The sequence below is a fragment of the Balaenoptera musculus genome, chromosome 17, assembly GCF_009873245.2.
Source record: "Balaenoptera musculus isolate JJ_BM4_2016_0621 chromosome 17, mBalMus1.pri.v3, whole genome shotgun sequence".
Classification (NCBI taxonomy): domain Eukaryota; kingdom Metazoa; phylum Chordata; class Mammalia; order Artiodactyla; family Balaenopteridae; genus Balaenoptera; species Balaenoptera musculus.
In genome coordinates, this window is record NC_045801.1 from 30910826 (window position 1) to 30937762 (window position 26937).

General features: G+C 32.7%; 1 protein-coding gene across 11 annotated transcripts in view; it reads right to left on the reverse strand.

Annotated features, from left to right (window-relative positions):
- OXR1 (oxidation resistance 1) overlaps positions 1 to 26937 on the reverse strand; it is a 458944-nt gene that overhangs the window by 53009 nt on the left and 378998 nt on the right. For 9 of the 11 annotated variants that reach the window (XM_036830011.1, XM_036830008.1, XM_036830010.1 and 6 more), the window contains 6 exons: positions 25113 to 25195; positions 20765 to 20872; positions 19218 to 19331; positions 11459 to 11611; positions 3776 to 3960; positions 213 to 973 (listed from right to left, as the gene is read on the reverse strand). In XM_036830011.1, the coding sequence (XP_036685906.1) occupies positions 213 to 973; positions 3776 to 3960; positions 11459 to 11611; positions 19218 to 19331; positions 20765 to 20872; positions 25113 to 25195 (1404 nt within the window). The remainder of the gene's footprint in view (positions 1 to 212; positions 974 to 3775; positions 3961 to 11458; positions 11612 to 19217; positions 19332 to 20764; positions 20873 to 25112; positions 25196 to 26937) is intronic. The other 2 variants (XM_036830015.1, XM_036830017.1) reach the window with 1 other exon arrangement.

Here is a 26937-nt window from a genome sequence, read left to right on the forward strand (position 1 = left end):
AAAAGATGCTCATTATGTGTACAACCCACTGTGGGATAAGAAAAGACAGGAGAAACCAGAGACTATGTACTTGTCCCCAGAGAAACATCAGTCAAGGGCTACTAGATCATCCTTCAGAGTGGCCTAAGATACAGCAGCTTTTGAGTCAGTGAGGAAAGACGGAGACAATATACAATAAGATAAACTAACTTTATATATTCCTTAACACTTACCTTCTATATTGGTTGTTGCTATTTTATGCTTAATTTCTTTTTGTGACACCTGTTGAATATTTTCCCTTTGCTGTTTAGTTTGTTGCATTGTATGGGTTTTCCAGAGTTTCCGTAGCTCTTCTACCTCAGTCTCTGAGTCCTGATTTTGTTCCTTTCTTTGTTTTCCTTTGTTGACAATTGGCTTTTGTTTAAATTCTATTGCTTCCTCACAGGGCATACCTTCTTTTTCACCTTCTTCATGGTGTAATGAATTCTCATTAAGAAGAAAATCCTGGTCTGCATTACCTTTTATACCTGTGCTTTGTTCTTTAGGACCTGATATTTCTTGAAGATTATCTGTAGTCTGATCTCCTTCCTTAGTAGCCATTTCAAGATTATTTAAATCAGTTTTAAGAGAAAGAGTCCCAACTTCATTGGTAGTATGTCCAGAATCGGATTTTAAGTGGTCAGGAGTACTAGCAGCCTCTGTTATGACTGTCAAACATTCTACTCCACTCTGACTGACGGTTTGCACAGATTCTGATGACGCACCAGATGATTTATCTTGTCGCAGCTCATCTGAAGAAACAAGCTCCTCTCGTATAGGAGAGAGTTCTGATTCCGTGAACACATCTTCAGAAAGAGACTCCTCGGTGCTCCTAGGAGCAGTGCTGGCACTATCATTACCTGCATCGCGAATTCTTGAGTCTATTTCATCAGTATTAGTTCTTGTCATTTTCTTTAAATGGCAGAAGTCCCTTCCCGATAACTGATCTATCTCTCTGTCAGTAAACAAAATTTAAAGTTATTACTTTTTAAATTGTAGAATTTTATTTTCCACAAACTTAACACTGAATTAATATCACTAAAAAAGGCTTTCCTAAAAGGATGTAGCATACATCTCTTAACAGCATATCAAAAATTTGATTGATTCCTATAGACCATGTAATTAAGTCAAGTTTTGCATCAACTGCTTAAGATCTGGGAAATATCAATGTAAGATTTCCTGAATTGATCTACCTGAAGAGAAGTTGAAGATACAAGTTCTCAGTGAAGCTATAATTCTAAACTAAAATTTATTCACTGATGAAATATGCAAATAAAATTTTGATTAAAATTTTAAATGTTTTAATAAAATAAAAATACACTGACTGATATTACACACACACACACACACACACACACACACACACACACAGTGCTTATTTACATTTAAATAGAAATTAAGCTAAAATAAATGACTCAAATGCAAAGCTAAAAGCCAACCTGAAAAGAACTGAGGCAAAAGTGCTTAGAGGTTAGATATTAGTTAGCTGAATGGTTCATCATTACTTCTAGATTTCCATGTTTAATGGCATTTGTATATGCAAGCACTAATGTTCAATGGTTAGACAGTTTAAGTTCTGGAAGGAGACAGTGTAAACACTATATGAAATACAAGTCTGCAATTCAAAATGATGGCTAAAAGTAGTTTCTGATAAACGGAAATTGCATGAGTTCTTAGTGGAAAAAGTATTAACATTTATGCAAGTCTGAGAATAGGAAAGACTGGAAGTAAGCCGACGCACAATTTATTGGCTACCTCTGGATGGTGAAGTTGGGTCACTCTTTTCCTCTTATTCTAGTACTTGATATTTTTTATAATGATATGCATAATTTTCATTGTTCACAGGATAGGTAAAATTTATTTTTAAAAAAGTATTAATTAGTTGAAGTCCAGTCCCTACCTCTGCTTCCCTTGTACTGACTGATTCACCTTAAGAAATGTATGTAAGCATCTAATCTGTGCTATTAAATGTGTAATAGTGTCATCTACTGGTGAGCCCCTAAAACTGCATATATAGGGTCTTGGAACTTGGCAAAAGTTTTGAGAAACTGTACCTGTAGATTTAATAAGACCTTTAGGTATGAGATAAAGTTAAGTAAACCTAACAGTATATAGATTTAGATACGTGTTGCAACCTTATTTTTTTATGTCAATGATGCTGCTATTGCTCAATATAGTTCCTGAACAATACCTTTGCGATTAACTTCCCAAGCAGTGTAAGACAGAAGAAAACCAATCAAATCTTACACCTCATTTTTACCATACATGACATTATCTGAGTTGTTGCCAAATATTGTTTTTAATCAATTCATAAGGCAGCAATGAAAGATATTTCTTTTGGAGTAACTTTTTTAAAGGTTTGGATCAAATAGATGGTCTTTCCAGGTGACGTTGTGAATGATAAAACAGCGATTTACAAGAGGAAGGGCCCTATAGCATCTGTGTAGAATAGTTATGGATCATTCAGCGTAACAGAATCCCAAAGTATCCTAATACAAATGGAAAAGCAGGGCAAGATAAAATGGATCTCACCAATGACTGGCAACATATACATACATATAATCTTCTTGTTTCTCTTTTAATCTAATCCTTCACTCCTTCACCTTTGTCTTACCCCTCCACCTGCCACAATAATCTTTATTTGCTGAGACTGATTTTGGATGATGATATATTAAATAGCTAACATAGAGGCAATCCTAGGAATAATCTGCACCTCTAAGGATGAGACCAAGCCAAAACAGTATCTACTGGGGGGCCGTTATAATGGAGACTGTTTATATAAAAGATTTTATTCTACCATAGGTATTCTAACAACTCATGTAGTCTGCCTCAGAAACAAAAATAATTTGCTCTCTGTCTCCTTTGTAAGTAGTTCTGTCTCACAGGGGTTAATTTTAAAACAACCATTATCACCCCTGTGGGCTATTACAGGGATAGAAATCTCAGTATCAGTTAAAGTGAAGCCAGTTTTTAAACTGTTCACAAAGTCATGTATGGAGGAATGGGGGAGTTCTTTTCTATTACACATCAATTTTCTTCTTTTGTCCTTCCCTTCCTTTGTTTGTATACCTGTCTTTTATTTTCTTCTCCTTTTATTTCTTATCCTTCCCTTTTCTCTCTGTTATTCCTTTAGTTAAACACATTACTTTCAAAGGCTATGCTGACCTGTAGCCTCACATCTATGTTACCTGAAACACACAAATTCCCTAACCAGTATATTCCAAGGTTAACTCTTTACATTTGTGCAATCTGTGGGCCTTCTTCCCTGTATTTTATACTGTTCTGAGAGAAGGGTGCAAACATATAAATCAATAAAAGACAAAGCTGCTCTGGCTTTATTAATGTCAGGTCTTTGCTCACGTGACCTCCCCCAAATCCCACACCCAACTCTTCAGGCTCTTCTAAGGAAAATTTGAAAGCTACCCTTGATTACTTATATTACCTTAAATTACTAATAAAAATAATTTGAATTTACCTGAATAAAATGGGCTGGTAAACATTGAATTAAATGAGTACTATAGGTTACTTTTAAATATCAGGTTCTCTGACCAAATATACAAATATAAACCTAAAACAATTCCTAACTATTCTAGTGCAGTAAGAATAATCTTTTCAATACTACATATATTTCTGTTTCATTAATGATAAAATGAAAAGCAGCTATAAGAAAACTATTAAAAAATACTTCAGAGTTATTAGACCAGGGTCAACTATCTAGATGAAATAAAATTGCAAGGAGTATAAATATCACTCTTACATGGGTAAGGATTCCTTTATTTTGCTATCGAAAATTTCTTTGTACATTGCAGCTGACATCACCTCTTCCATTGGACACATGATGCCATATTCCTCACAGCCATTCTCTTGAACCAAGGGGTCAGTTTTATGTGGATCAAACATTATATTATTTGGTGTAACTAGCAACACACCACTGACTGTGCCCTAAGATGAAAAAAGAAAATAGTGTTTAATCTTCAAAGTTTAAATTTTCAAAAATTATTCTAGATATTTTTATTTCCGACGTTAGGCCACCTACCACATATAAAAGTAGTATAGTCAAGCACTATGGCATTCTCATGAAAATGTTTTTAATAACACTCAAATTTTCCCAGTAAATTCTCCTTGTTAGCAGAGGCAAAATACAAATATCATATTCACCCTCAATCAATCAAGTCAGGAATTAAAATTTGCAGCCTCAGTAAAATGCTGAGTTATATCAGCAAGATAAGTTCAGTAATATAAGAAGGATTGTAAAGTCCTTCAAGGCATGAGCCATGTTTTACATTAACTTGCATACAGCCTCCTGTGTTCTTCCGTCACTACAGGTATCAAATCGTTTCATGCACACACTGCAGGTTTAATAAATAATGTGCTGATAACTCAATCCATTATAAAAGGAAAATTGTATAATCTGTTTAAAATATCTTTAAAAAAAAAATCTCTGTTTCACTCGATTCTGCTACTGCCTAGTTATGTGACCTCTGACAAGCAAAGCCTCTGGGGTTGTTTCTTCATCTGTAAAATTAGGTAGATTAGATTACTTCTAAGGCATACAGTAATTATTTTATCATGAAAAGCTATGAAATTTTAAATATATTTATACAAATAGTGATACAAATATAAAGAGTCCAACCCTCTCATCTTACAAATGAGCAAACTGAAGTACGTAAGAAGCTGATCCCACTAATATTAGCTAATGTTTCTTGAATGCTTTGTATGTACCATGCTTTATATATATTATTGTTCAATTATAGCTCTGAGATGAGAATACAGGTGGGGAAATTAAAATTGAGAGAGGCTAGGCAATTTGTCCTAAATAATAAATAACATAGCTAACTAATAAGTGGCAGGACCAAGATCCAAAATCCAAGCAGTCCATGCTTTTTACTATAATATCTTCACATCTGAGTTACAAACAATAATCACTTCAACTCAAGTACCAAATATTCCTTAATCCTATTTATTTATTTTTATTGAAGTATAGTTAATTTACAATGTTGTGTTAATTTTTGCTGTACAGTAAAGTGATTCAGTTATGTATACATTCTTTCTTAATCCCATTTTCAAACTCCCATTCCACTACATCCTGTAAGAATAAAAATAAAGAGCCAGACAGAATTCTAAAACTAAACCAAATAATTACTTCAAAGTTGTCTTTTTTTTCTGAAGCTATCAATAGAAAAACTTAAATCTTGCTTGATTTGGTATCACACCCTCCTTCCAAGTCCATATTCAGCTCTGTGAATTTATCTGATTTAACTTTAAGAATGTAAAACTTAAGTTATGACAGACACTAACTTTAGAAACAAAAAATAAAAAGAAAAATCCTACTAAAAATGGTCACCCAATCACAAATGAAAAAAAGTTATTGCCAATGTTCGAGATTATAAAATACGCTTATTATTTACAGTAACTGCATGAAATACTGGAGAGAAGAATACGTGTGTGTGTGCATTTTGGTGGGGGAAAGGGAATTAATCTCAAACTCTGACTAGCATTTCTTTTAGTTCAGACCATGGACCTCCTAAATAAGGAGGAACTTTATGTAAACCACAGCCTAATCATCTTTCGATCAATATTTTATTTTATTATTTTTTAACATCTTTATTGGAGTATAATTGCTTTACAACGTTGTGTGAGTTTCTGCTGTATAACAAAGTGAATCAGCTATATGTATACATATATCCCCATACCCCCTCCCTTTTGTGTTTCCCTCCCACCCTCCCTATCCCACCCCTTGATCAATATTTTAAACAGATTCATGTACATTATGTATTCCTGGATCACATGCCAACTCAAATCAATGAGTGATGATAAAATATGTTGCAGGGACATTTACACTGCCAGGGATAATCCAAGAAATAAATAATCAAGAGTAGAGTATATACAATATAAAAAAGCTGAAAGATTTCCAATCTTTAATACCTTCCTCTATCTCACCATGTCTACAAGCAAGTTATTTGAGAAATGAAACCAAACAATCAGTAAGGATTAAGGAAAGCAAACTTCAGGTTCTCTGAAAGACTTCTGGTCATTCTTGATTTTATAAATTTCATCTGAGCATTAGTTTTAAATGATGATATAATATTTGGTTCACTGGCATAACACTACATCTTTTGCTTTAGAGGATTTTCATTAAAGACAATGATTACTAGGTATTATAGAAAAAGCCCAGTGTAATAGTAATACTTTAATTCACTATACACATGAGTACTATAATCTTAGTAGTGTAATTATAGAAACCATTTGAAAAGCCTCTCAAAACCGTACTTCTACTACTTGGATTACAAGGGGCTTGAAGCCCTATAGCTTAACACTGGAATGATCAATCTGCTAATGTTACATTCCAGGAATTCACCCTTATTTGCTACTATTGAAGGATGCACTGATATATTCTTCAAGCTTCTTTCCCTCTGCCTTTAGCTGGAGCTCTTTGAGGTATTCTGTGAGATGTCAGGTGCCTCCATAAATCAAAAGAGACAGCCATGAGAAACATTACAACACAAAATTCACAAAAATCTCTTCAGAAAGTAGCCTCTCAAATTCATTTGGCCAAGATCAAGTCTGAAATCATAAACTCATACTAAACCATTACCATTTCATTCTTTTTAAATACTGTTTCATAAATGTAGACATATTTTCAGGAGCAAGAGCATACTGTAAGTAAGAGATTTCCAATTAGCATATCTTAATCCACATGACCTTCAGAAACTTTAAGCACCTACTTCCCTTTAGTATTAGTAACTTCCAATTCTTTATGTGCAATTACTTGACTAATCTTCCAAGAAGGAATTACTTCTATTAGAAAATAAAGTCTATTTCTAAAAGAAAAGATACCACTTACATTACAATATTTCTGTAAATACTAAAAGATAGAAGACTATGATTTGGGAACTCATCCCAGGAGAAATAAAAGCTTGTACTGATTTTTTTTTCAGTCTTAAGTCCACAGGAATTTAACCATTACAATAATTGTTGATAAATTTCCATAATTTTATATAATCTTTACTACAATCAACCTGTAAGAAGAAGAAAGAAGATGACTTGTATGAGAAAGCATCTTTTCCTGATTACTTTCTTATAAGAGATTATGTTCCAAGGACACCAGTGCAAGCCATTCCTAACCCTGCCAATGACTTTATCTTTTCTTTGATTTTTAAACAAAATTGTTATTCAAATACTTCCAACTAAAATTTTGCTTCTAGCCAAGAACTAATTCTGCCTAAAGCTACTAAAACACATAAAATACATGAAATAACTCTTTTCCGATACTATAATGCTGAATAAGGGGAAACAAATAAGATGAGATCTACAAATGCCCCAGCACACTGGGTGGAGTTTCCTGGCCACAGACAGAGACAGGAAAGGAGAGAACACTCCCTACTGAGAAAGCTTTGGAGATCTACAGAGGATCCTTTTCCAAGGTTCCAGCTGAGGACTGATTGCCACCTGTGTGAAAGCAACTATCCAAGGATGAGAAAAAAAGCACTCAAAAAAAGCTGAGAAAACAATCCCTAGAGTCCACAGAGTCAGAAATAGTTTGTGTTCTCACCAACCAGAGCAAAATCCCTTGTAATTTACAGCACCTCAATATTCAGAAGGGTATTGTCTCAGTAAGGGGAAAACTAGTTAAAGACTTAAAAGCTGCTCTGGTCATGCCTGACAAAACTTAAAAGCAAGCCATGACAGGATGAAGCTGTTTCCAAGAAACAACCGTGTCACAGAAAAATGCGCAAGAATATGTATAGAAATACAAAAATATCCAGCACCCAACAAGATAAAAATCCATAATATCTGGTATCCAATTAAAAATTACTAGGCGTGCAAACAAACAGGAAAATATGGCTCACAGCAATAACAAAAATCAATTAACTGAAACAAACCCAAAAGTGGAAGAGAGAAAAGAATTGGTAGAAAAAGACATTAAAACAATTATTTTAACTATAGTCCATATATTCAAGAATATAGAAGAAAGATTTTGCGTGGTAAGTAGGGACATGGAAGACATAAGCGACCCAGTTTAAACTTAGAGGGGAAAAATACACTGGATAGAATACCAGATTAGATTTGGCAGAAAAATAAATCACTGAACTTAAAGATACAGCAATTGAAATTGTCCAAAATGGAGAGAGAGGAAAAAAAAGAGCAGAGTATCAGTAAGCTATGAAGCACAACATCAAGCAACCTAAAATACGCATAACTGGAGTTTCCAAAGAAGAGGAGATAATGGGGGAGAAAAAACATTTGAAGAGATATGGCCAAAATTTTTCCAAATTCGATGAAAACTATAAACCTACAGATCCAAGAAGCTGAACGGAACCCCAAGTAAAACAAATATGAAACACACACCAAGGCACATCATAATTAAACTGCTCAACAATATCAGAAAAACAAACAACCCAATCAAAAAATGGGCAGAAGACCTAAACAGACATTTCTCCAAAGAAGACATAGAGATAGCCAAAGGCATGTGAAAAAGATGCTCAACATCGTTAATTATTAGAGAAATGCAAATCAAAACTACAGTGAGATATCTCCTCACACCAGTCAGAATGGCCATCATCAAAAAAATCTACAAACAGTAAATGCTGGAGAGGGTGTGGAGAAAAGGGAACCCTCCTACACTGTTGGTGGGAATGTAAATTGGCACTATGGAGAACAGTATGGAGGTTCCTTAAAAAAGTAAAAACAGAGCTACTATATGATCTGGCAATCCCACTACTGGGCATATATCTGGAGAAAAACATGGTTTGAAAAGATACATGCAGCACCCCCAATGATCACTGCAGCACTGTTTACAACAGCCAAGACATGGAAGCAACCTAAATGTGCATCAACAGATGAACGGATAAAGAAGATGTGGTACATATATACAATGGAATATTACTCAGCCATTAAAAAGAATGAAATAATGCTGTCTGCAGCAACATGGATGGACCTGGAGATTATCATACTAAGTGAAGTAAGTCAGAGAGAGAAAGACAAATATATATTGCTTATATGTGGAATCTAAAAAAAAAAAACAAAACATACAAATGAACTTATTTACAAAACAGAAACAGACTCACAGACATAGAGAACAAGCTTATGGTTACCAGCGGGGAAAGGTGGGGAGGGAGGGATAGACTGGGAGTTTGGGAGTGATCTGTACACACTACTATATTTAAATAGATAACCAACACTGTATACTACAGGGAACTCTGCTCAATATTCTGTAATAACCTAAATGGGAAAAGAATTTTAAAAAGAATGTATATGTAAAAAAATAATAACAATAAAATTTAAAAAAATAATCAACTTGCTCAAAATCAGTGATAAAGACATCATCTTAAATGCAAACAAAGAAAAAAATATATTTTATACAGCACACCAAATACAAAAATAATAGAAGACTTCTCTTCAGAAACAGTGCAAGCCAGAAAACAGTAGAGATTTGAAAGAAACATCTTTAAAGTTCTGAAAGGAAAAGAAAACCCTGTCAACCTAAAATTCGATGCCCTGTGAAAATATCTTTAAAAATTAAAGAAAATACCAAAGCTATACGAATAGCAAATAAGGAAATGAAAAGATGCTCAGTATCATAAGTCATTAGGGAAATGTAAATTAAATGAGTTACCACTAAAGACCAATAAGCGTAACTAAAATCTAAAACACTGACAACGGTGAATGCTGGTGAGGATGTGGAGCAACAGCAGCTCTCAGTCACTGCCAGCAGGAATGGAGAATAACAAACACTTCTGGAAGGCAGGTTGGTAGTTTCCGACAGAGCTAAACACAGTCTTACCACACGATCTAACAATCACATGCCTTAGTATTCAACCAAAGGAAATAAAAACTTATACAAAACCTGCATATTAATGTTTATAGCAGCTATCTTCATAAGTGTCCAAACTTGGAAGCAACCAAGATGCCCTTCAGTAGGTGAATGGATAAACTGTTGTACTGCACACCCACAGCGATAAAAACAAATGAGCTGTCAAGCCATGAAAGATATGGAAGGCTCTTAAATGCATATTGCTAAGTGAAAGAAACCACTCTGAAATCATTCAATCATACTTCATGATTCTAACTGCATGACACTCTGTAAAAGGCAAAACTATGGAGACAGCAAAAAGATCAGTAGTTTCCAGGGGTCCAGAGGAAGGGATGGATGAACAGACAGAGCACAGAGGATTTGGGAGGCAATGAAACTATTTTGCATGATACTGTAATGGTGGATACATGTCATCATACATTTCTCAAAACCCACAGAATGTACGACACAAAGAGTGAGTTCTGATGTAAACTATGGAAACCCACTTTAAGTATAAGACACAGTCTAAAAGTAAAAAAATGGAAGAGATAAATCAAGTTAACACTAACTGAACAGAAGCTACGTGACTACATTTGTATCCATCAAAGCAGATTTCATAGCAAAGAGTTTTACCAAGAATAGTCTTTCATAATTAAACAAATCAATTCATCAAGACAATATAAGAATCCAAAACATTTTTATACCTAACCACAGAGTTTCAAAATACACACAAAAAAGCTGATAGAACTAGAAGGGGAAATAGACAAATCCACAATTATAGAGGTATTTCAACATCCTTCTGTCAATAATTGATAGAACAAAAAGACAGAAAATCAATACTAACACTCAACTTGATTTAATTGACATTTATAAACTATTTCTTGCAACAACAGCAGAATACCCATTCTTTCCAAGTACACATGTAACATGTATCAAGATATACCACATTCTGCACCATAAAACGTTAAGCCTACAAATAGTAGTATGTTCTCTAACCACAAGGAAAAACATTAGAAATCAGTAACAGAAAGATATCTTGAAAAACACCAAATATTTGGAAACTAAGAAACTTCTAAATATTCCATGGGTCAAAAAAGAAATAAAGAGAAAGTATTATGAACTGAATGAAAATGAAAATACAACATATCAAGACTGTGGATTCAGTTAAAACAGTACATAGGGGGAAATTTATAGCACTAAACACCTATTTCAAATACCCATAATTTATGAATTACGACTATAAAGAAATGGTTCTCACGTGTGACTTCTCAAGTGGGTATCATACTATAATTACTTTCTTAGCAACACGTGGAGTTTATTTTGAACACTATTGTACTTTACTATAATTCCCTTTGCAGACTAGAAGTTCTCTGCTTTAGAAAAGCAGCAACGTGTGGTAGATAAAACACAGATTCAAACTGGGTTTTAATTCTAGCCAGGATAGAGAAACCCTGGACTCGTTAACCTTTTCTGAAAGTTTTTTTTTTTTCCCTGTGAAGAAGGAATAGGACTGCCTATTTCACAAGATTATTTTAAATTGATCATCATGTGCTGATGCTGATGACTAAAAATGTAAATGCAAAACTGTCATATTTTAGTAATAAATAAAAAATGATTAAAAGTTTTTTCTAAAGTTTTATCCATTACCTTGCCACTGGTAATATATCTGCAATTAATTTTAAGAAATTTCTCAGTAAATGCTTCTTCCTCCTCAGAAGTTGAAGATACAACTCGTGCAGGTCGAATACCAGTAAAAGCAGATGAGAGAGTTTCTTCTTTCGGGTGGACTACATCAGGATTCTTTAAAAAAAAAAAAAAGATAAAGACACTTCAGAGAACTAAATAAAACTAAGCACATTGTTAAATGCAAATGAATAGCTCTCCCCAGTAAGTGTTTTTCCTTCTCATCACATTCTGTAGATCAGCTCAAAACGTTTTTATGTAAAAAAATATGGGAAAGAATGTCACTTCTTTTACATTTGGTAAAGATCTCTAATACAGCTTAAACTTAAATTTTCAATTACTTTTTTAATGGGAATATATATATACTGGTTATAATATATATGTGTGTGTGTGTGTGTGTGTGTGTGTGTGTGTGTACACACACACATACACATTCAGTTGCTCCTGAATCAAATCACTGGTCCTGATCATTTAATATATCCCTCAGGTGCTGGGAGCAGAGAAAAGGTGAGTGCTTGTCTGTGAAACCTAGGAATTCAGCAGAATCCATTCACTGAAGAGCCTGTTAAAATCTCAAGCTATAAAGAATTTATCAGTACCATTTTACAAAGTATTAATTAGTTAGATCATAGATTCTTAACTTTTTTGATGCCATGGACCATTCCCACAGTGAAGCCTATAGACCTCCTTTTCAGAATGTTTTTTTTTGAATACTCAAAATAAATACAGAATTACAAAGAAAAACAATTATATTGAAACAATTATCAAAACACTTTTTAATCAGAGATATATTTATTTATAGATATATATGCTTCTTTATTAATACATTAAATAACAAGATCTAGTGATGACTCATAACAATAATTTTGAAGTACATGGCCATAAACAACATTCTGTGATATCTACAACAACTCTAAATTGATTTGAAAATATGTCAGTTCTATTGGGGACAAAGTCACAGGTATCCCTGGTGCTTTTCTATAGTTTGCTGCTTATATTCTTAATCTTTAAAAATGTTAGATTTCACTTAAAATTTTTTCTAGCCAAGTTCACAGAACTCATAGTTTTCCCAAAGTTCAATATTCTGTACAAATGTAGGAAGGTTAGACAGATGCCTTTTAATCTTTGTTTTAAATACCTCCACAGAGGCATTTCATACCTTATAAGTAAATGCACAATGCCTTATATAATAGTTTTCATAGTAGCAAGGTTCTTCAGAGCTTTGAACTAAAATCTGCCACTTTGTAATTAACACCTAATAGTTATGATTTGGCCTTCTGTAATAATAAACTAGACTGCTTCCTCTTCAGTCTCACAGACTTTGAGATACTTGAAAAGAACTATCAAATTTTAACATAACTTTTTCTACTCTAATAAATGGATCTAATTCCTTAAATTCTGTCCTATATAGGACAGAATTTTTAGACTTCCTTTCTAAATTTCATATACCCTTCCTAAAATATAGGGCTGAATCCCAAGCACTTGGGCAGATACTCAACAGACATTTTTTGAAGGTAGACCAGTTCAGAACACTGCAAAACAGCTACATTTAATACAGTTATATTTTTAAAAAACCTAAAATGGAATTATATTGTAACAGCTACATGACACTGTTATAGCATTATTATCAATCTTTTCATTTTGTGATGCAAATTAATAACTTTACATTCATCCTGTTGTCTCTGGCAGTTACTGTATCTAAGAGTTTTACATCATATATAAATTCATTTAGCACAGATAATTAAATAAGGGACACTAATAATAATATTAATTGATATTTATGAATACCTTTATATTTAAGTATATTATAAAGACCATTTCATTTTCAAATCACTCATAAGGTATATACTATTACCTTAATTTTTAAGGAAACGTATGCTTGGCCAAATTCAGTAACTTGCCCAATGAGTAAGATGAACCTGAGAAGAAAACCCATGTTGCCAACACATGAACTAGTGAGCTTAACTGCACTACTATATGCTTTCCATTTCAAACATTCTTCTAAAAGATTGCGTGCAGAGGGGGAAAAAAAAGCCAATACAGAGCCATCAGAGGGCCCCCTGCAAGCTGGCACAAAGCAATACACAAATTTTGTCTATGACTGTTCAGTTACTCCCAAATCAGGTGACGACAGTATCTACTAAATAACCATATTATTCACAGAAACTGTATCAAGGTACATTGTCAAATATTTTCCTTAAAGATATACCTCACAGAACAACATGATCTCTGAGGTTCCCTCAAAGTCTCAAATTCTACAACTCAGTATCAATAGCAATCCCAACTTGTCAAAGTAATCCTATTAAAAATAATACATGAGATTAGCTTAACGAATGCTCAAACTATAGCACAAAAGAGTATTTCTTTAAAAGGGATCAAAGTTGTTCAGAGAAATCATAATCAGACCTCATTTTAACTTACATACATGTACATGATCCAAAGTATCAGTATCTCTGTACCTCTGTGAATTTACAAATTCTGTTTCTTAATAAGGTGATTTGAATAAGCTTATTTGAGTGCTTTCTGAAGCTTCTTTGTGCAATTTTGTTTTAGCCACTAGGGATGGAAAGGTCCTTAAAAACATAGGATTATAAACATTTATTTACCAAGCCTCAATTGTCACCTCAATTGTTCAAATGTGCAAAAGGAAGCAATGCTATGACAAGTGACCCAAAAAGGTTGACTTATGGTCATCTTTTTTGTACAATATGATTAAATATTATATAATATAATTTGTAGAGTATTATTATAAATCATTACCATAAGCTAATTAACAACTCCAAACTCTCCTTTTCCCATGTTGCCTTGGTTTTATGGAGTTTTTGTTCTTTAGTGATTGAAAATATGTAGAAATGTTCTCTGGTAACATGTAGGTAAGGCATACAAAATTTGAGGAGGAAAAACCATACAGGCACAGAAATACCAACATTTATATTTATTTCATACAACATATATAATATATAATCTAAAAGAAAATGTTTATTTTTAAAGCAATGCATACTATGTTTCTTCACTCAATCCAATAAATATGATGGGTACCATTTACTTCCTATAAATTGTTATGTTTAACTATCACTCTCAGAATTTATTTAAACTCCACTTCTTAAGAATTTGAGGATCTTAAAACAAACATACAGAATAAAATACAATACAAATAAAAAATAAAAATATCAGAGTGAAGAAAAAATAAAATGCAATTTTAAGTGTTGTACTTGGAGTTTTGGATCTGACACTGAGCTTTTTAGTAACCAGGTTAAAAAGCAAAGAAGGATCAATTTTTAAATTCTAATTATGAGAACAATGCTTGCTTTCAGAATCTAGAAGAAAACTCTCACCCAGTAATATAACTATTTATTTGTGATGTTACAAATATAGATTTCTTCTATATAAAGAAATGTTTTCCTAAAATCTATATAAATACAAAGTCCTACTATGAAGTTCTATGTTTTCACATATTTCAAATATAAAATTTTGTTCTAAGAATGTAAGACTAAGGTATAATTATAGCACCATCATTTAAAACGTACATATTAAAAAATTATAATTCCCTAATAAACTACTGGTATTTAAGTTTAAAAGCACCAAAGCTAAATTATATTATACAATATACAGGTAACATATAATTCATGTGTTATTTATACATACGGCATTTATAGTTGGTTAACTTTATTTTAATATAATATATAATATATAAGCTTATGTTTATTATATAATAAAGTATATATACTTACATACGAAAATTTAGGTTTAAAAGCATGAAATTTAAAATTATAATTTATATATTATATCAGATAAAATATATTTTATATATTATATTTTAGTGATTTTAAATTTATTTTAAGTTTAAATATATAATATTATACACAGAGAGAGAGAGGAAGGAGGTGGAAGTAAGGAGGAAGGGAAAGAGGGGAGAGGCATGTTTGTGACTAGTTTAAGGATGGCATATGTGAGAACAATTTTTGAAGCATATGCTATATTTAACCTCTTCAAACTATATTGATATTTCTAACTAAAATTTTTTTAACTTCTTGCATGTGTGCTATTACTTTAATGTCTGTTTTCAGGTATATAAGTTCAGGATGTCAATGAATTATGTGATTAGTATGATTAAAATAGAGGGAGGTTTATTTTATTAGATTTCACAAATATTCTCAAGATCCCCAAAACCCTGTAAGAAATTAACATTACTCTTTTATATATTATCTCATCTATATGTGAAGAGAATAGTCACTGAATGTCTTTTTTAAAAAAATCTTATTTGACTAGAGCTAGAAAATCTTCTAAAGTTCCCTGACTAAACAATGTGGTTCTCTTGAAATTTTATAAAAGGCAATGTTATGACTTCACTGTGTCACCCAAGAAGATATGCTGAAGTCCTAACCCCCTACCTCAGAATGCGATCTTATTTGGAAATCAGCTTTTCACAGATGAAGTGAGTTAAGCTGAAGTCACACAGGAGGAGTAGAGTGGACCCTTAATCCAATTTAACTGGTTTCCTTATCTGAAGAGGAGACCACTATGTGAAGACACAAACACACAAGGAGAAGACAGCCATGTGACTACAAAGGCAGAAACTGGAGTAATCTGTCCAACAGGACAAGGAATGACAAGGATTGTGGGCAAACACCAGATGATAGAAGAGGCAAAGAAGGATCCTCCCCCACAAGGTGCTTGCCAAAATCTTGATTCCAGACATCTAGCCTCCAGAACTGTGAGGTAAGTTTCTGATTTAAACCACCCATTTTGTAATCCTAGGAAACTAATACAGGCAAATAATAATTTTTTAAGTTACATAAACAGAAGAACAACATATTAAAAAGTCCAGAGAATCTTAAATATTGAAAAAAAAAAAAAAGCAATGCTTTTGTTCACCTTTTAATCATTTTAAGCAATACTTCCGATTATCTGCTTTAGTTTTATTTTTGCTTTGGTAAGCAAAAATTTGCTACATTACTTCCACATAGCTCTTTACTACAAACTTTCTAGTTTCTACAATTTGGCACACATATATTTTAATTTTAGATTGTATGTCTCAGTCACAGAGAATCTGTACTGCTAATCCTTACCCTTTCATAAATTAGTTCAAAAAGTGGTTAAGAATATAACACAAAACCTGAATGTAGACTGTCAGGGTTTAAATCTCAGCTCTACCACTCATTAAGTATGTGATCTTGTGTAAATTACTCATTCTCTCTATGCCTTAGTTTCCTCATTAATAAATGCATAGTAAGTACTTTTTAAATGTGAATAGTAACTGTAGCAGAATAATTGCCTATGCTTTAAAAGAAGCTTTTAATGTGCCTAAACTCTATTAATGCTTTATATATTTTCTCCTGTAAGGCCTTCTAGGCCTTCCATAGAATCTCTTAGTAGTATTTTTTTCAAAATTATATTTTCTTATTACCATGAAATATAATTTCAAAATTATATTTTCTTACCACATTATAAGTACTCTACTTTTCTTATTATCTTTTACATTTATTAGAGTATACTAAAGAGTGTTTTATATTAAAGAGAATACAACTATCTGCTATCCCATCTTTCAGTGGAGTATAGTAACATAAGCAGAAATTAAAAACTATTTAAAACCATTTCACTTTTCCATATTATTTAAATATTTTTTCCTCTGAATTCCATCCTAAATATATCACACTAGTAGTTCTAGCCTAAAATGGCATTAGCATAATAAATACATTTAAGATGCAGAGAGGAGAAATCAAAGGAGGTAAACAAACAAAAAAGGTTTTTATATTTACAAAAGAATGTTACATTAAAAAAATTTTACAAAATGATGATAGTGCAAAAGAGACAGGTTTTACTATACTCACAATGATTGAATATTACTTATCTTTTTGGGTTGGATCCAATTATTTACTGATCAATAGTAGTTTCTGAGCTATCAATTTCCAGCTATAAAGTGCTAGTAAAAAAACATGGGCTCTGGACTCAGACTATCTGTGTTGGAATCCTAATTCAGGTAAGTAGTCTAGCTTTTCACAATTTTGCTTTAGGGTATGGAACACAAGCTAAATTAACCAAAGGCTACACTGCTCTCCTTTGTCATTGCCCCTTATGAATATATCTCTTTGTTAAGTCCCATGGGAAAATGGCACGGCCATGTTCAAAAAGGTCCAGTAATCGTTTGGTCCAGTATCATTAGACACTGACTTCCATTTTCGTCGATGATGAGAATAAATGTAATATATTACTTTCATGTAGCTGTATTCTAAAGTAGTTGTCATTTTTATAAGATAGCCAACAAATAAAACATTTGAAAAAGACCCCATTTCTCCCTCCCTCTCTCTCTCACCACAAACACACAGAAAAAAGTCCCTAGGCAAGGAGACAAATAGTTACTAATAATATCATGTCCTTTACTCCATGAGAGAAGTGGAACTAGTCTAATACTAGAGCTTAGAAACTAATAATTCCTAATAATTTATAGGCAAATTAACATTAATAATTTGTGTTGGGCTTCCCTGGTGGCGCAGTGGTTGAGAATCTGCCTGCCAATGCAGGGAACACGGGTTCGAGCCCTGGTCTGGGAGGATCCCGCATGCCGCGGAGCAACTGGGCCCGTGAGCCACAACTACTGAGCCTGCGCGTCTGGAGCCTGTGCTCTGCAACAAGAGAGGCCGCGACAGTGAGAGGCCCGCGCACCGCGATGAAGAGTGGCCCCCGCTTGCCGCAGCTTAGGGAAGGCCCTCGCGCAGAAACGAAGACCCAACACAGCCATAAATAAATAAAAAAATAAAATATTAAAAAAAAAATAATAATAATTTGTGTTTTGTTACCAGTATGCCATTTGGTATCCTAAACTTTGAGTGCAAATTGAGGCAGAGAAAAGGATGTCTCCTACAATCAGCATAGCAACACAGAAGAATCTCCCACAGGAGTCTAGCCAGTTAATGGAGAAATAACCTTTTACATGTAAACATAATCATTAGGTCATTATGAAAATGGGAAATTATGATTAGTATTAATTTACACAGGAAAGGCACAAAAAACATAATTCCTGTCAGAGGGATTTTAATCAAAATTATTAAATAAAGTTTTCTTCCTTGGAATTCATTTGTAAAATGTAACATATAGAACATCTATTCCTTTAAAATGCTAGATAAATTAATATACTGTTAGTTACTCCGAATTAATATTCTGAAGAACAACTAAGATAATAAATTTTTTTCTTTTCTTTTCTTTTTTTTTTTGGCAGTGCCGTGCAGCATGTGGGATCTTAGTTCCCCGACCAGGGATTGAACCCACGCCCCCTGCAGTGGAAGTGCGAAGTCTTAACCACTGGACTGCCAGGGAAGTCCCCATAAATTATTTTTTTAAAGTGTGCCAAAAATGAACTCAAGAGTTTTAAGTATTATATAAACATTCACAGAAACTCAAATAAAAATCAAATTGGACATGGACTTCCTATCATGATACACTCATGTTTGGTAAGTAAAATTCCTTTCTTAGTTAAATTATTATATGATATTTATAAAAGGGCTGATGAATATCTTTGGATTACTACTACCACCAACAGTAATCAATTTAAGCTGTCTGATTTAATAAGAATGTTTCACTTTAAAAACCGGGATTTACAAATTTAATTAACAAACTAAAAAGGTAAAATTTCGTTCAAGCCATAGGCAAAGTAGGATTAAAAAAATGATGATATATACAAATACAGTGACATTTCTTGATAGCTTTGAAAAGAAGGGAAACTTACAGTGGTCTTATCAAGTTCAGCCTCGGATGATGTTGGTGACAGAGGACTTATGGGGCTTAGAGACGGGGAGCTCTCAACACTGGAGACATATTCAGGATCAGGAACATATAAAACCTGGAAGAAAATATTCATATAAAGATTTAGTCAAACTAAAATATTAATAATCAGATGGTATTCTCTAAGCAAGCACCATTAACAATGACCTTCAGAAATAAATTTTAAAAATTAAAACCTTCAGATTAAAAGAATGTTTATTACCGAAATAACTGTAACAAAATTTTAAAAAAGATATTTAAATTTAATTTAGATAAGTTTGATAACACAAACTGTGGGCAATAGTGAAGGGAAACAATAATTCTTATAAATTATGGGTGTTCCTCTTAAAGGACAATTTGTCAACAGCCAGCAAAATTTAAAATGCGCATATCCTTTAACTGAGCTATTTTACTTCTAGGACTTGACTTTATAGATATACGTGCATATAAAGAAAAAGAGAAACAAACAAGAGTGTTTCCTAGAGCAATGTTTACAATAGTAAAAAAGTAGAAAGTCTAAAGCTTACTGTGCTTGGTTAAACCATAACACAGGCACACCTCGTTTTACTGTGTCACCTTACTGGACTTCGCAGATATTGCGTTTTTTACAAACTGAAAGATTGTGGCAACCCTGTGTCAAGCAAGTCTATCAGTGCCATTTTTCAACTGCATTTGCTCACTTCCTGTCTCTGGGTTACATTTTGGTGATTCTTCCAACATTTCAAACTTTTCATTATTATTATATTTGTTATAGTGATCTGTGATCAGTGACTGCTGCAAAAAGATTATGACTCTCTGAAAACTCAGATGATGGTTACCATTTTTTAGCAATAAAGTACTTTTAAATTAAGGTTTAAATTAAGGCATGTACTTTTTTTAGACATAATGCTATTGCACACTTAGCAGACTACAGTGTAGTGTAAATATAACTTTTATACACACTAGGAAACCAAATAATTCTATGACTCGCTTTATTGTGATATCTGCTTTACTGCAGTGGTCTGGAACCAAATCCACAATATTTCCAAGGCATGCCTATATATTAATAGAGTGCAATACTTTACATACATGAAAAAGTTTGAGATTGAGTTATGTTTAAATAGAACATTTTTCCAGAATCAACCTTATTTTTTTTTTAAAAGAAGAAAGAAAGGCTAGAATATTTTTGGAAGGGGATACATATTGGTAACTGTGGTTGCTTCTGGAAAAAGGAAACTGAGTCTGAGATAAACTACCTTTAAAAAAGTTTTAATTTTTTATCAGGTACATGTACTGCTTTGAATATTTTTTAAAGCTCTTTAAAACTATATTTGAAAAGACAACAGTTATTTTCAATATGTATTAAGAAAAATTCACATGGATATAAGTGACATTTAATTTTCTCTTCTAGAACCAATGTGATTTGTTCAAAGTATGCATAAAATTACTCTTCTTAAGTTAACTATATTGCAATGGATACTTTCTGTCTTAAAACTGATGCTTCTAACCATCAATGCATTAAAAAAAAGATACCTGTCCAGTAACAACTGCTCGGGAGAATAACTTATTTAACTGAACAAGTTCGTTGGGCGTTGTATCAAATTTCAGGGCTATACTATTCAAAGAATCCCTTGATTCAACCTGTTTAAGAGAAAAAAAAAAATTAATCTGTTAAAACAGAAAAACTAAACGATGAAGTTTAATGATCATTAATATGTCTATGGACCAATTTTACATTTGACTAATAAGTGGTATTTCCATCTTTAGAGATAGGATAACTTGACAAATTTTGTGTTTGTTAGCAACTGATCTCAACCTATTATGATACAGCGTATATGCTTTATCATAATACATCACAATTACATGTAGGCCTCTACTTCAAGCAATTTCAAAATACAAAATATAATTTCCAAAACACAAACAAGTGATTTTTATTTTACAAAGATTTTAAAACAATATAAATAGTTTGTACAACATATGTAACTTCTAGAAACTAATTTTACGTTAGCAAAGTATACCTGTATTAAACTTAAAGTGCTGTTTCTAATGATCTTTACATAATCTGCCATTTAAATGGATAAATTAGAAAATATATTTGAACCAAAGCTGAGGAATATGTTTTTGAATCAGTATATATTAATGATCATATTTATAGAAATCTTAAATCATGGGATTTAATTGTCAATTATCCTGAAAGAAAAAGTCATTTGATCAGTCAACGTGTTCCTTTAGAGTTCTCTATACATAAAGCATTATGAGAGCTCTGTAGAGAATGATGAAGTCCAACGAAGTGGTTTTAGTGCATAAGGTATTTACAATCTAGTTAGAAAATAAGAAAGACAAAAAAGGTTATATAAAAGATGAAGAGCAATTTAAGTGAAATAACAAATGCAACAGAAGCTCTGAGCAGACAGAGCAACATATTTGCTCCAAACTGTCCAAGAAAGACTTTATGGAAAAGATTTAAATCTATCTTGAAGAAGGGGTAGGAATTTGAGAAGTAGAGAGAAGGGAAGAACATTCAAAGTGAAGAGAATAGAACTGACATATCAGGAGACAGAAAAGAACAAAACACATTTGTGGGATACTATCTCTTCCTCCTAAACCATCCAGGGTACACTCATGAATTTAGGATTTTAGGAAGGTAAGTCGAGCCAAATCTCAAAAAAGGATGAGATTGAAAGGGCATTTTGAATTAGACTGTAAAAGACTTCGAAAATCAGGAAAAGTAGATATGTATGTGGGGGTAAAAAAAAAAAACACCAATAAATATATATTTTTTCTTTAATGGTTTTGTAAAACCAAATTGATGCCAAAGACACCGACTAATAATCTAGCTCTGCTCTCTTCTCCCATGCAAACTTTCTCATCTATGAAATGAGATGGTATGTCACCTACCTTATTGAGATAATGTATGTAAAAGCTCTCTATAAACCAATTTTACTTTGCAGAAACATCTGGAAGTTTACAAATTTCATATTAATTAACACACATTTCATCTTCACAGTGATCCTATCAGTTGTGGTAATGAAAGTAATAAAAACACCAATATGAAGCAAGGAAGTTACATGTCCGAGTGGCATCTTAGATTAGTGGCTACAGGTCTATGATTAATGAGGCAAGAGAATGGATGCAGAAAAACCAATGTAATACTAAAGCAGCAGATCATCTTTAAGGTAATACAAATGTAAAGAAAGAGATAAAGGTATAAGATTTTCAGATAAGACTCAAGAGAAAACAGGAATGGATTGAATGAGGTTGTAATATAGCAGTAGTTGTACTATGTCAGAGGTGCAAACATTAATGATCAACTGATGCTAAAAAATTCCAACCTGGATGAACAAAAGATTGAAGGAAAATGGAAACAAGAAAATAAAGCATTGGGCAAGGATGAAGAAAAAATTGGTAAAAGGTTTGCTATAATTTGTTAAATATGAAGTGGTGGTAGGAAATGTAAGCATCTAGAAAGGTAGAAATAGAAAAAAGTTTGGGTCTTACTTCATATAGTAAAGTTCTTAAGCTCTCCAAGTTGCAGAATGTAAATGGGAAAGTGAAAAGATACAAGGAACCACTCACATTTGGAATCAACAAGAGCAGAACAACCAGTGAAAGAGGTGTAAGATACAGTCAAAATGTTAGCAAGAACAGGGCAATGAAGCATAATGATAGCAAAATGTAGTACAATTAGTTTCAAGAACAAATTGAGAAAGGAGAGTATATAATCAAAGAAATAATGGCTGATAATTTTCCAGAATTTACGAATGGCATGATTCCTTAGAGTGAAGAAACACAATAAGTAAGATAAAAATTTGTCTGAATCTAGATTTATCATAGTGGCACTACAGAACTGTAAGGACAAGAAGGAAACTTCAAAAAACAATCTAAAAAAAGAAGACTGCCTAGAAATGAACAAAAATAAAAAGTCAACAGAAGGGCATAAGATAATAGATAACTACATTCAAAGTGTTGACAGAAAATAACTGTTAACCTAATAATCTATAGGCAGCTCAACTACCAGTAATGAGGGTGCAATGAAGACTTTTCAGACACTGCCTGATTATCCATTCACAGATCCTCACTGAAAGATACATTAAAGAACACTGAGAAGGAAAGTAAAACCAGAAAGAAGGAACAGTGAGTGTTATGCAACAACAAAGAAAAAGCCACCAGGTTTAATAATTAGAAAATCATTAGTGACCTTGGACAAGGCTTTCGGTAGAATGGTACAGGGATATTAAATTAACTAGGAAGAAAATGGTTATGTATAGCATTTTCAAGGTCTACTTGATCCTGCTGAAAATAATTTTATAGTTAAAAACTGCGTGTATGTGCATATGTGCATATATAAACACATACGTAATATATATATATGATTTTAACTTTAAAGCTACCTAAGGTACAATGACTAATTTATACTATATTTAGGTTAAATATTTACATTAAATCATCTCTAGATTACTTATAATACCTAATACAATGTATGTAAATAGTGGCCAGTACGGGAAATTCAAGTTTTGCTTTTTGGAACTTTCTGGAATGTTTTTCCCCCCAATATTTCCATCCATGGTTGGCTGAATCCGTTGATGCAGAACCCAAGGATACAAATGGCCAAGTTTCAATTAACCTTTGCCCAAAATAATGGTTCTTAATTTAAATTTAAATTTGCTACCGATAACACAAGTTTTATTGAATTACAAGAAAAAAATTGGTAAACTCCTGAATTCAAAACCAACTAAACTTTTGTAATTCTTCAAAACCACAGGATTACATATGTACATAACATCTTATGCCTCATGCCTACAGTCTTATGTCTTAATAAACGCTGATGAATACATCAAACTACATTACTCAATATTTTACTGTCTGAATTTATATTCTCAATTTCTCAATCATGCAGAGAAGGTACAAGCACACTCAAGTTTATAATATGTTTAAGAGGAGATTCTTTTGATAGTAGTAAATATAATTCTACCCTAAATTATCTGGTTTCAAACCTTTTTAAAATACTTAAAATCTCAAATTGTCAATTATACAGTATATGAAAATAAAGTATAACTCAAGGCTTTGATAATTTGTTCAATTTTTAGAATTTATGAAAAATAATCAAGACTCAAACCAAGACTGGAAGGCTTCATGATGACACAAATGTACAAATTGTTTCAACTTGCTATTTTCTTCTTAATACAGTTACAATAACATATTAGAAAAACACAAAATAACACAAAATTAAGCTCAGTTAAAATAACAGCTTTTTAACATGTTATAATTACCTAACAACATTTACATTCAATCAAAGAAGCAGCACATCACAGACTAAAGTAGATTTCTCACTTCAGTTTTCCATAGTAACCAGAAATACGAAAAGCTGACGGCAAGGAAATTTGAGGGTCATTTCAAGAACATAGAAACTTAGCTAAAAATCAGTGCAAATAATCTAATGTGAGAGGTTATTCTGGAAAATTAATATCAACTTGTTTTTTCCGTATTCTATCTGCCATTTTCATTATCGTTAGCACTGCTGGGAATATAATGAAGATCACATTTCTAAAAAAGTAAATATTTCCCTAAAAGTCTAAGCTAATAAAAAATTATTGTACCACAGAAACTTTAACTCCAAGTAAATTATCATTTTGTTAAATTTGTTAGAATAATTATCTTTATATCACACTTAATAAAATTTTTCTTTAAGGAAAAAAAAATCCTAAAATACAGTTAAGAACTGAAGTATCAATATTATTCGTAAAACAGTTATCGAAAGTGGTGTACAGATTTTTAAAATAAGGCAATTAGGAACCTTTGTCTTATTTACAGCATAAACAAAGAATGTCTCAAATAAGACTATCACAAAGAGAAATCAGCTTTTTCAAAACAAATAACTTACAGTATATTCAGTAGTCCCTTTGGGTTTCTGAAAAGACATTCTTCTCCCATCTTTCTTGTCTAGGGTCTTCTTTTGGCCAGTGTCTGAAAAAAAAAAAATGATGCAAAACTCTATTAAATTCATTTTCCTTTCACAGTAATGTCAAGGACTGCTAAATAGAGCTCACTGGGCAGATATCTACTGGATTCACCAGTAATACAGCTTGCTACTTAAGATTCTCTACTCTAAAATACAACCGAGTATCAAAATAAGTAAATGTACTTCCTTCCTGCTTGCTTTACGAACTGACCAGTATGAAACACTATAATAACTGGAAGTCAATTCAAAACCTAAGTAACTGTCAGCTGAAAGGAAGGTATTAAAAAGTAAATTAAGGGCCATATCTTTCAACATATCTAACCTGATTATAATAAAGCTATATTTGAAGATTATTATTATTATTAACCAAACCAAGTCTGAAATATGTAACATTAATCTTCACAGAAGAAAATGTCTCTACTTCTATAATCATAGTAAAAGACAGTCGTCTCTATGGAATTGTATTAAATTACTGAATTCCTTACATATACCATGAAGTAGATTAAGATACTCTTTCATATATAAACATACTTTTATGCACTTCATTTCAGATAGAGTGCCAACTATTTTTCACTTGCTTATCAAGACATTTCACTTGAACACATCATTACCACCAAGTTTATGGTATCTGTTTTAGTTCAAATTTTGCATTAATGTTAATCTTCTCATCTATACTTCATGTAACAAAGACTGCACTGAACTTATAAAATACCACTCCTACCTAAACAATTTTAAATAAAATCAATCTCTAAAAAACTAATAAAAAACTCAAAACTGAGTAAGATAGTAAACATAGCAAAATGCTATACTCACACTCAATTTTTATAAGATTAAAACAGTAATTTTCAAAGAAAAATTAGTTCTACCTAAGCCTAAAGAATCTAGAAAATATCTACTTCATTGTTCTCCACCTATCCAATCTTTTTTTTTTTTTTTTTTTTAATTTTTTTTTATTTTATTATTTATTTATTTATTTATGGCTGTGTTGGGTCTTCGTTTCTGTGCGAGGGCCTTCTCCAGTTGCGGCAAGTGGGGGCCACTCTTCATCGCGGTGCGCGGGCCTCTTCACTATCACGGCCTCTCTTGTTGCGGAGCACAGGCTCCAGACGCGCAGGCTCAGTAATTGTGGCTCACGGGCCCAGTTGCTCCGCAGCATGTGGGATCTTCCCAGACCAGGGCTCGAACCCGTGTCCCCTGCATTGGCAGGCAGATTCTCAACCACTGCGCCACCAGGGAAGCCCCACCTATCCAATCTTAATTGACATTTTGACCATACTAGAGTTTGTTTATATGTATCTAATTAGCTCAGTTGGGTGAATGGTTCTAATGAAGCATTAACAATAACAAAAATAATATTAATAATCAAGTCTGAATCCGAAAGAGGTCAGTTAGCTCTGCAATACTTAAAAAGGCTGTCCTAAAACCTTCCTGATCACCCAGGCTAAGCCAGATCTCTGTTATTAGTCACAGAGCATCTTTGTCTCCTTCACAGCATCTGGCACAGTTTAAAGTTTCTTTTTACATCTCTCCCACTAAACTGTAACCTATAAAACACCGGGCTTGCTTTGTTCACAACGACTTCTCAGTGCCTAACAAAGAGCCTGACACAAGGCAAACATCACATTTGAATGAACTAATGTTTTGAAGCTACAACTTGAACTGTACCTAGAACTGCCACAATTCTTACAGTCATTTTTTTTTTTAAAGAAAAGTGGACAAAGGAAAAAAATATATATATACCGTCTGG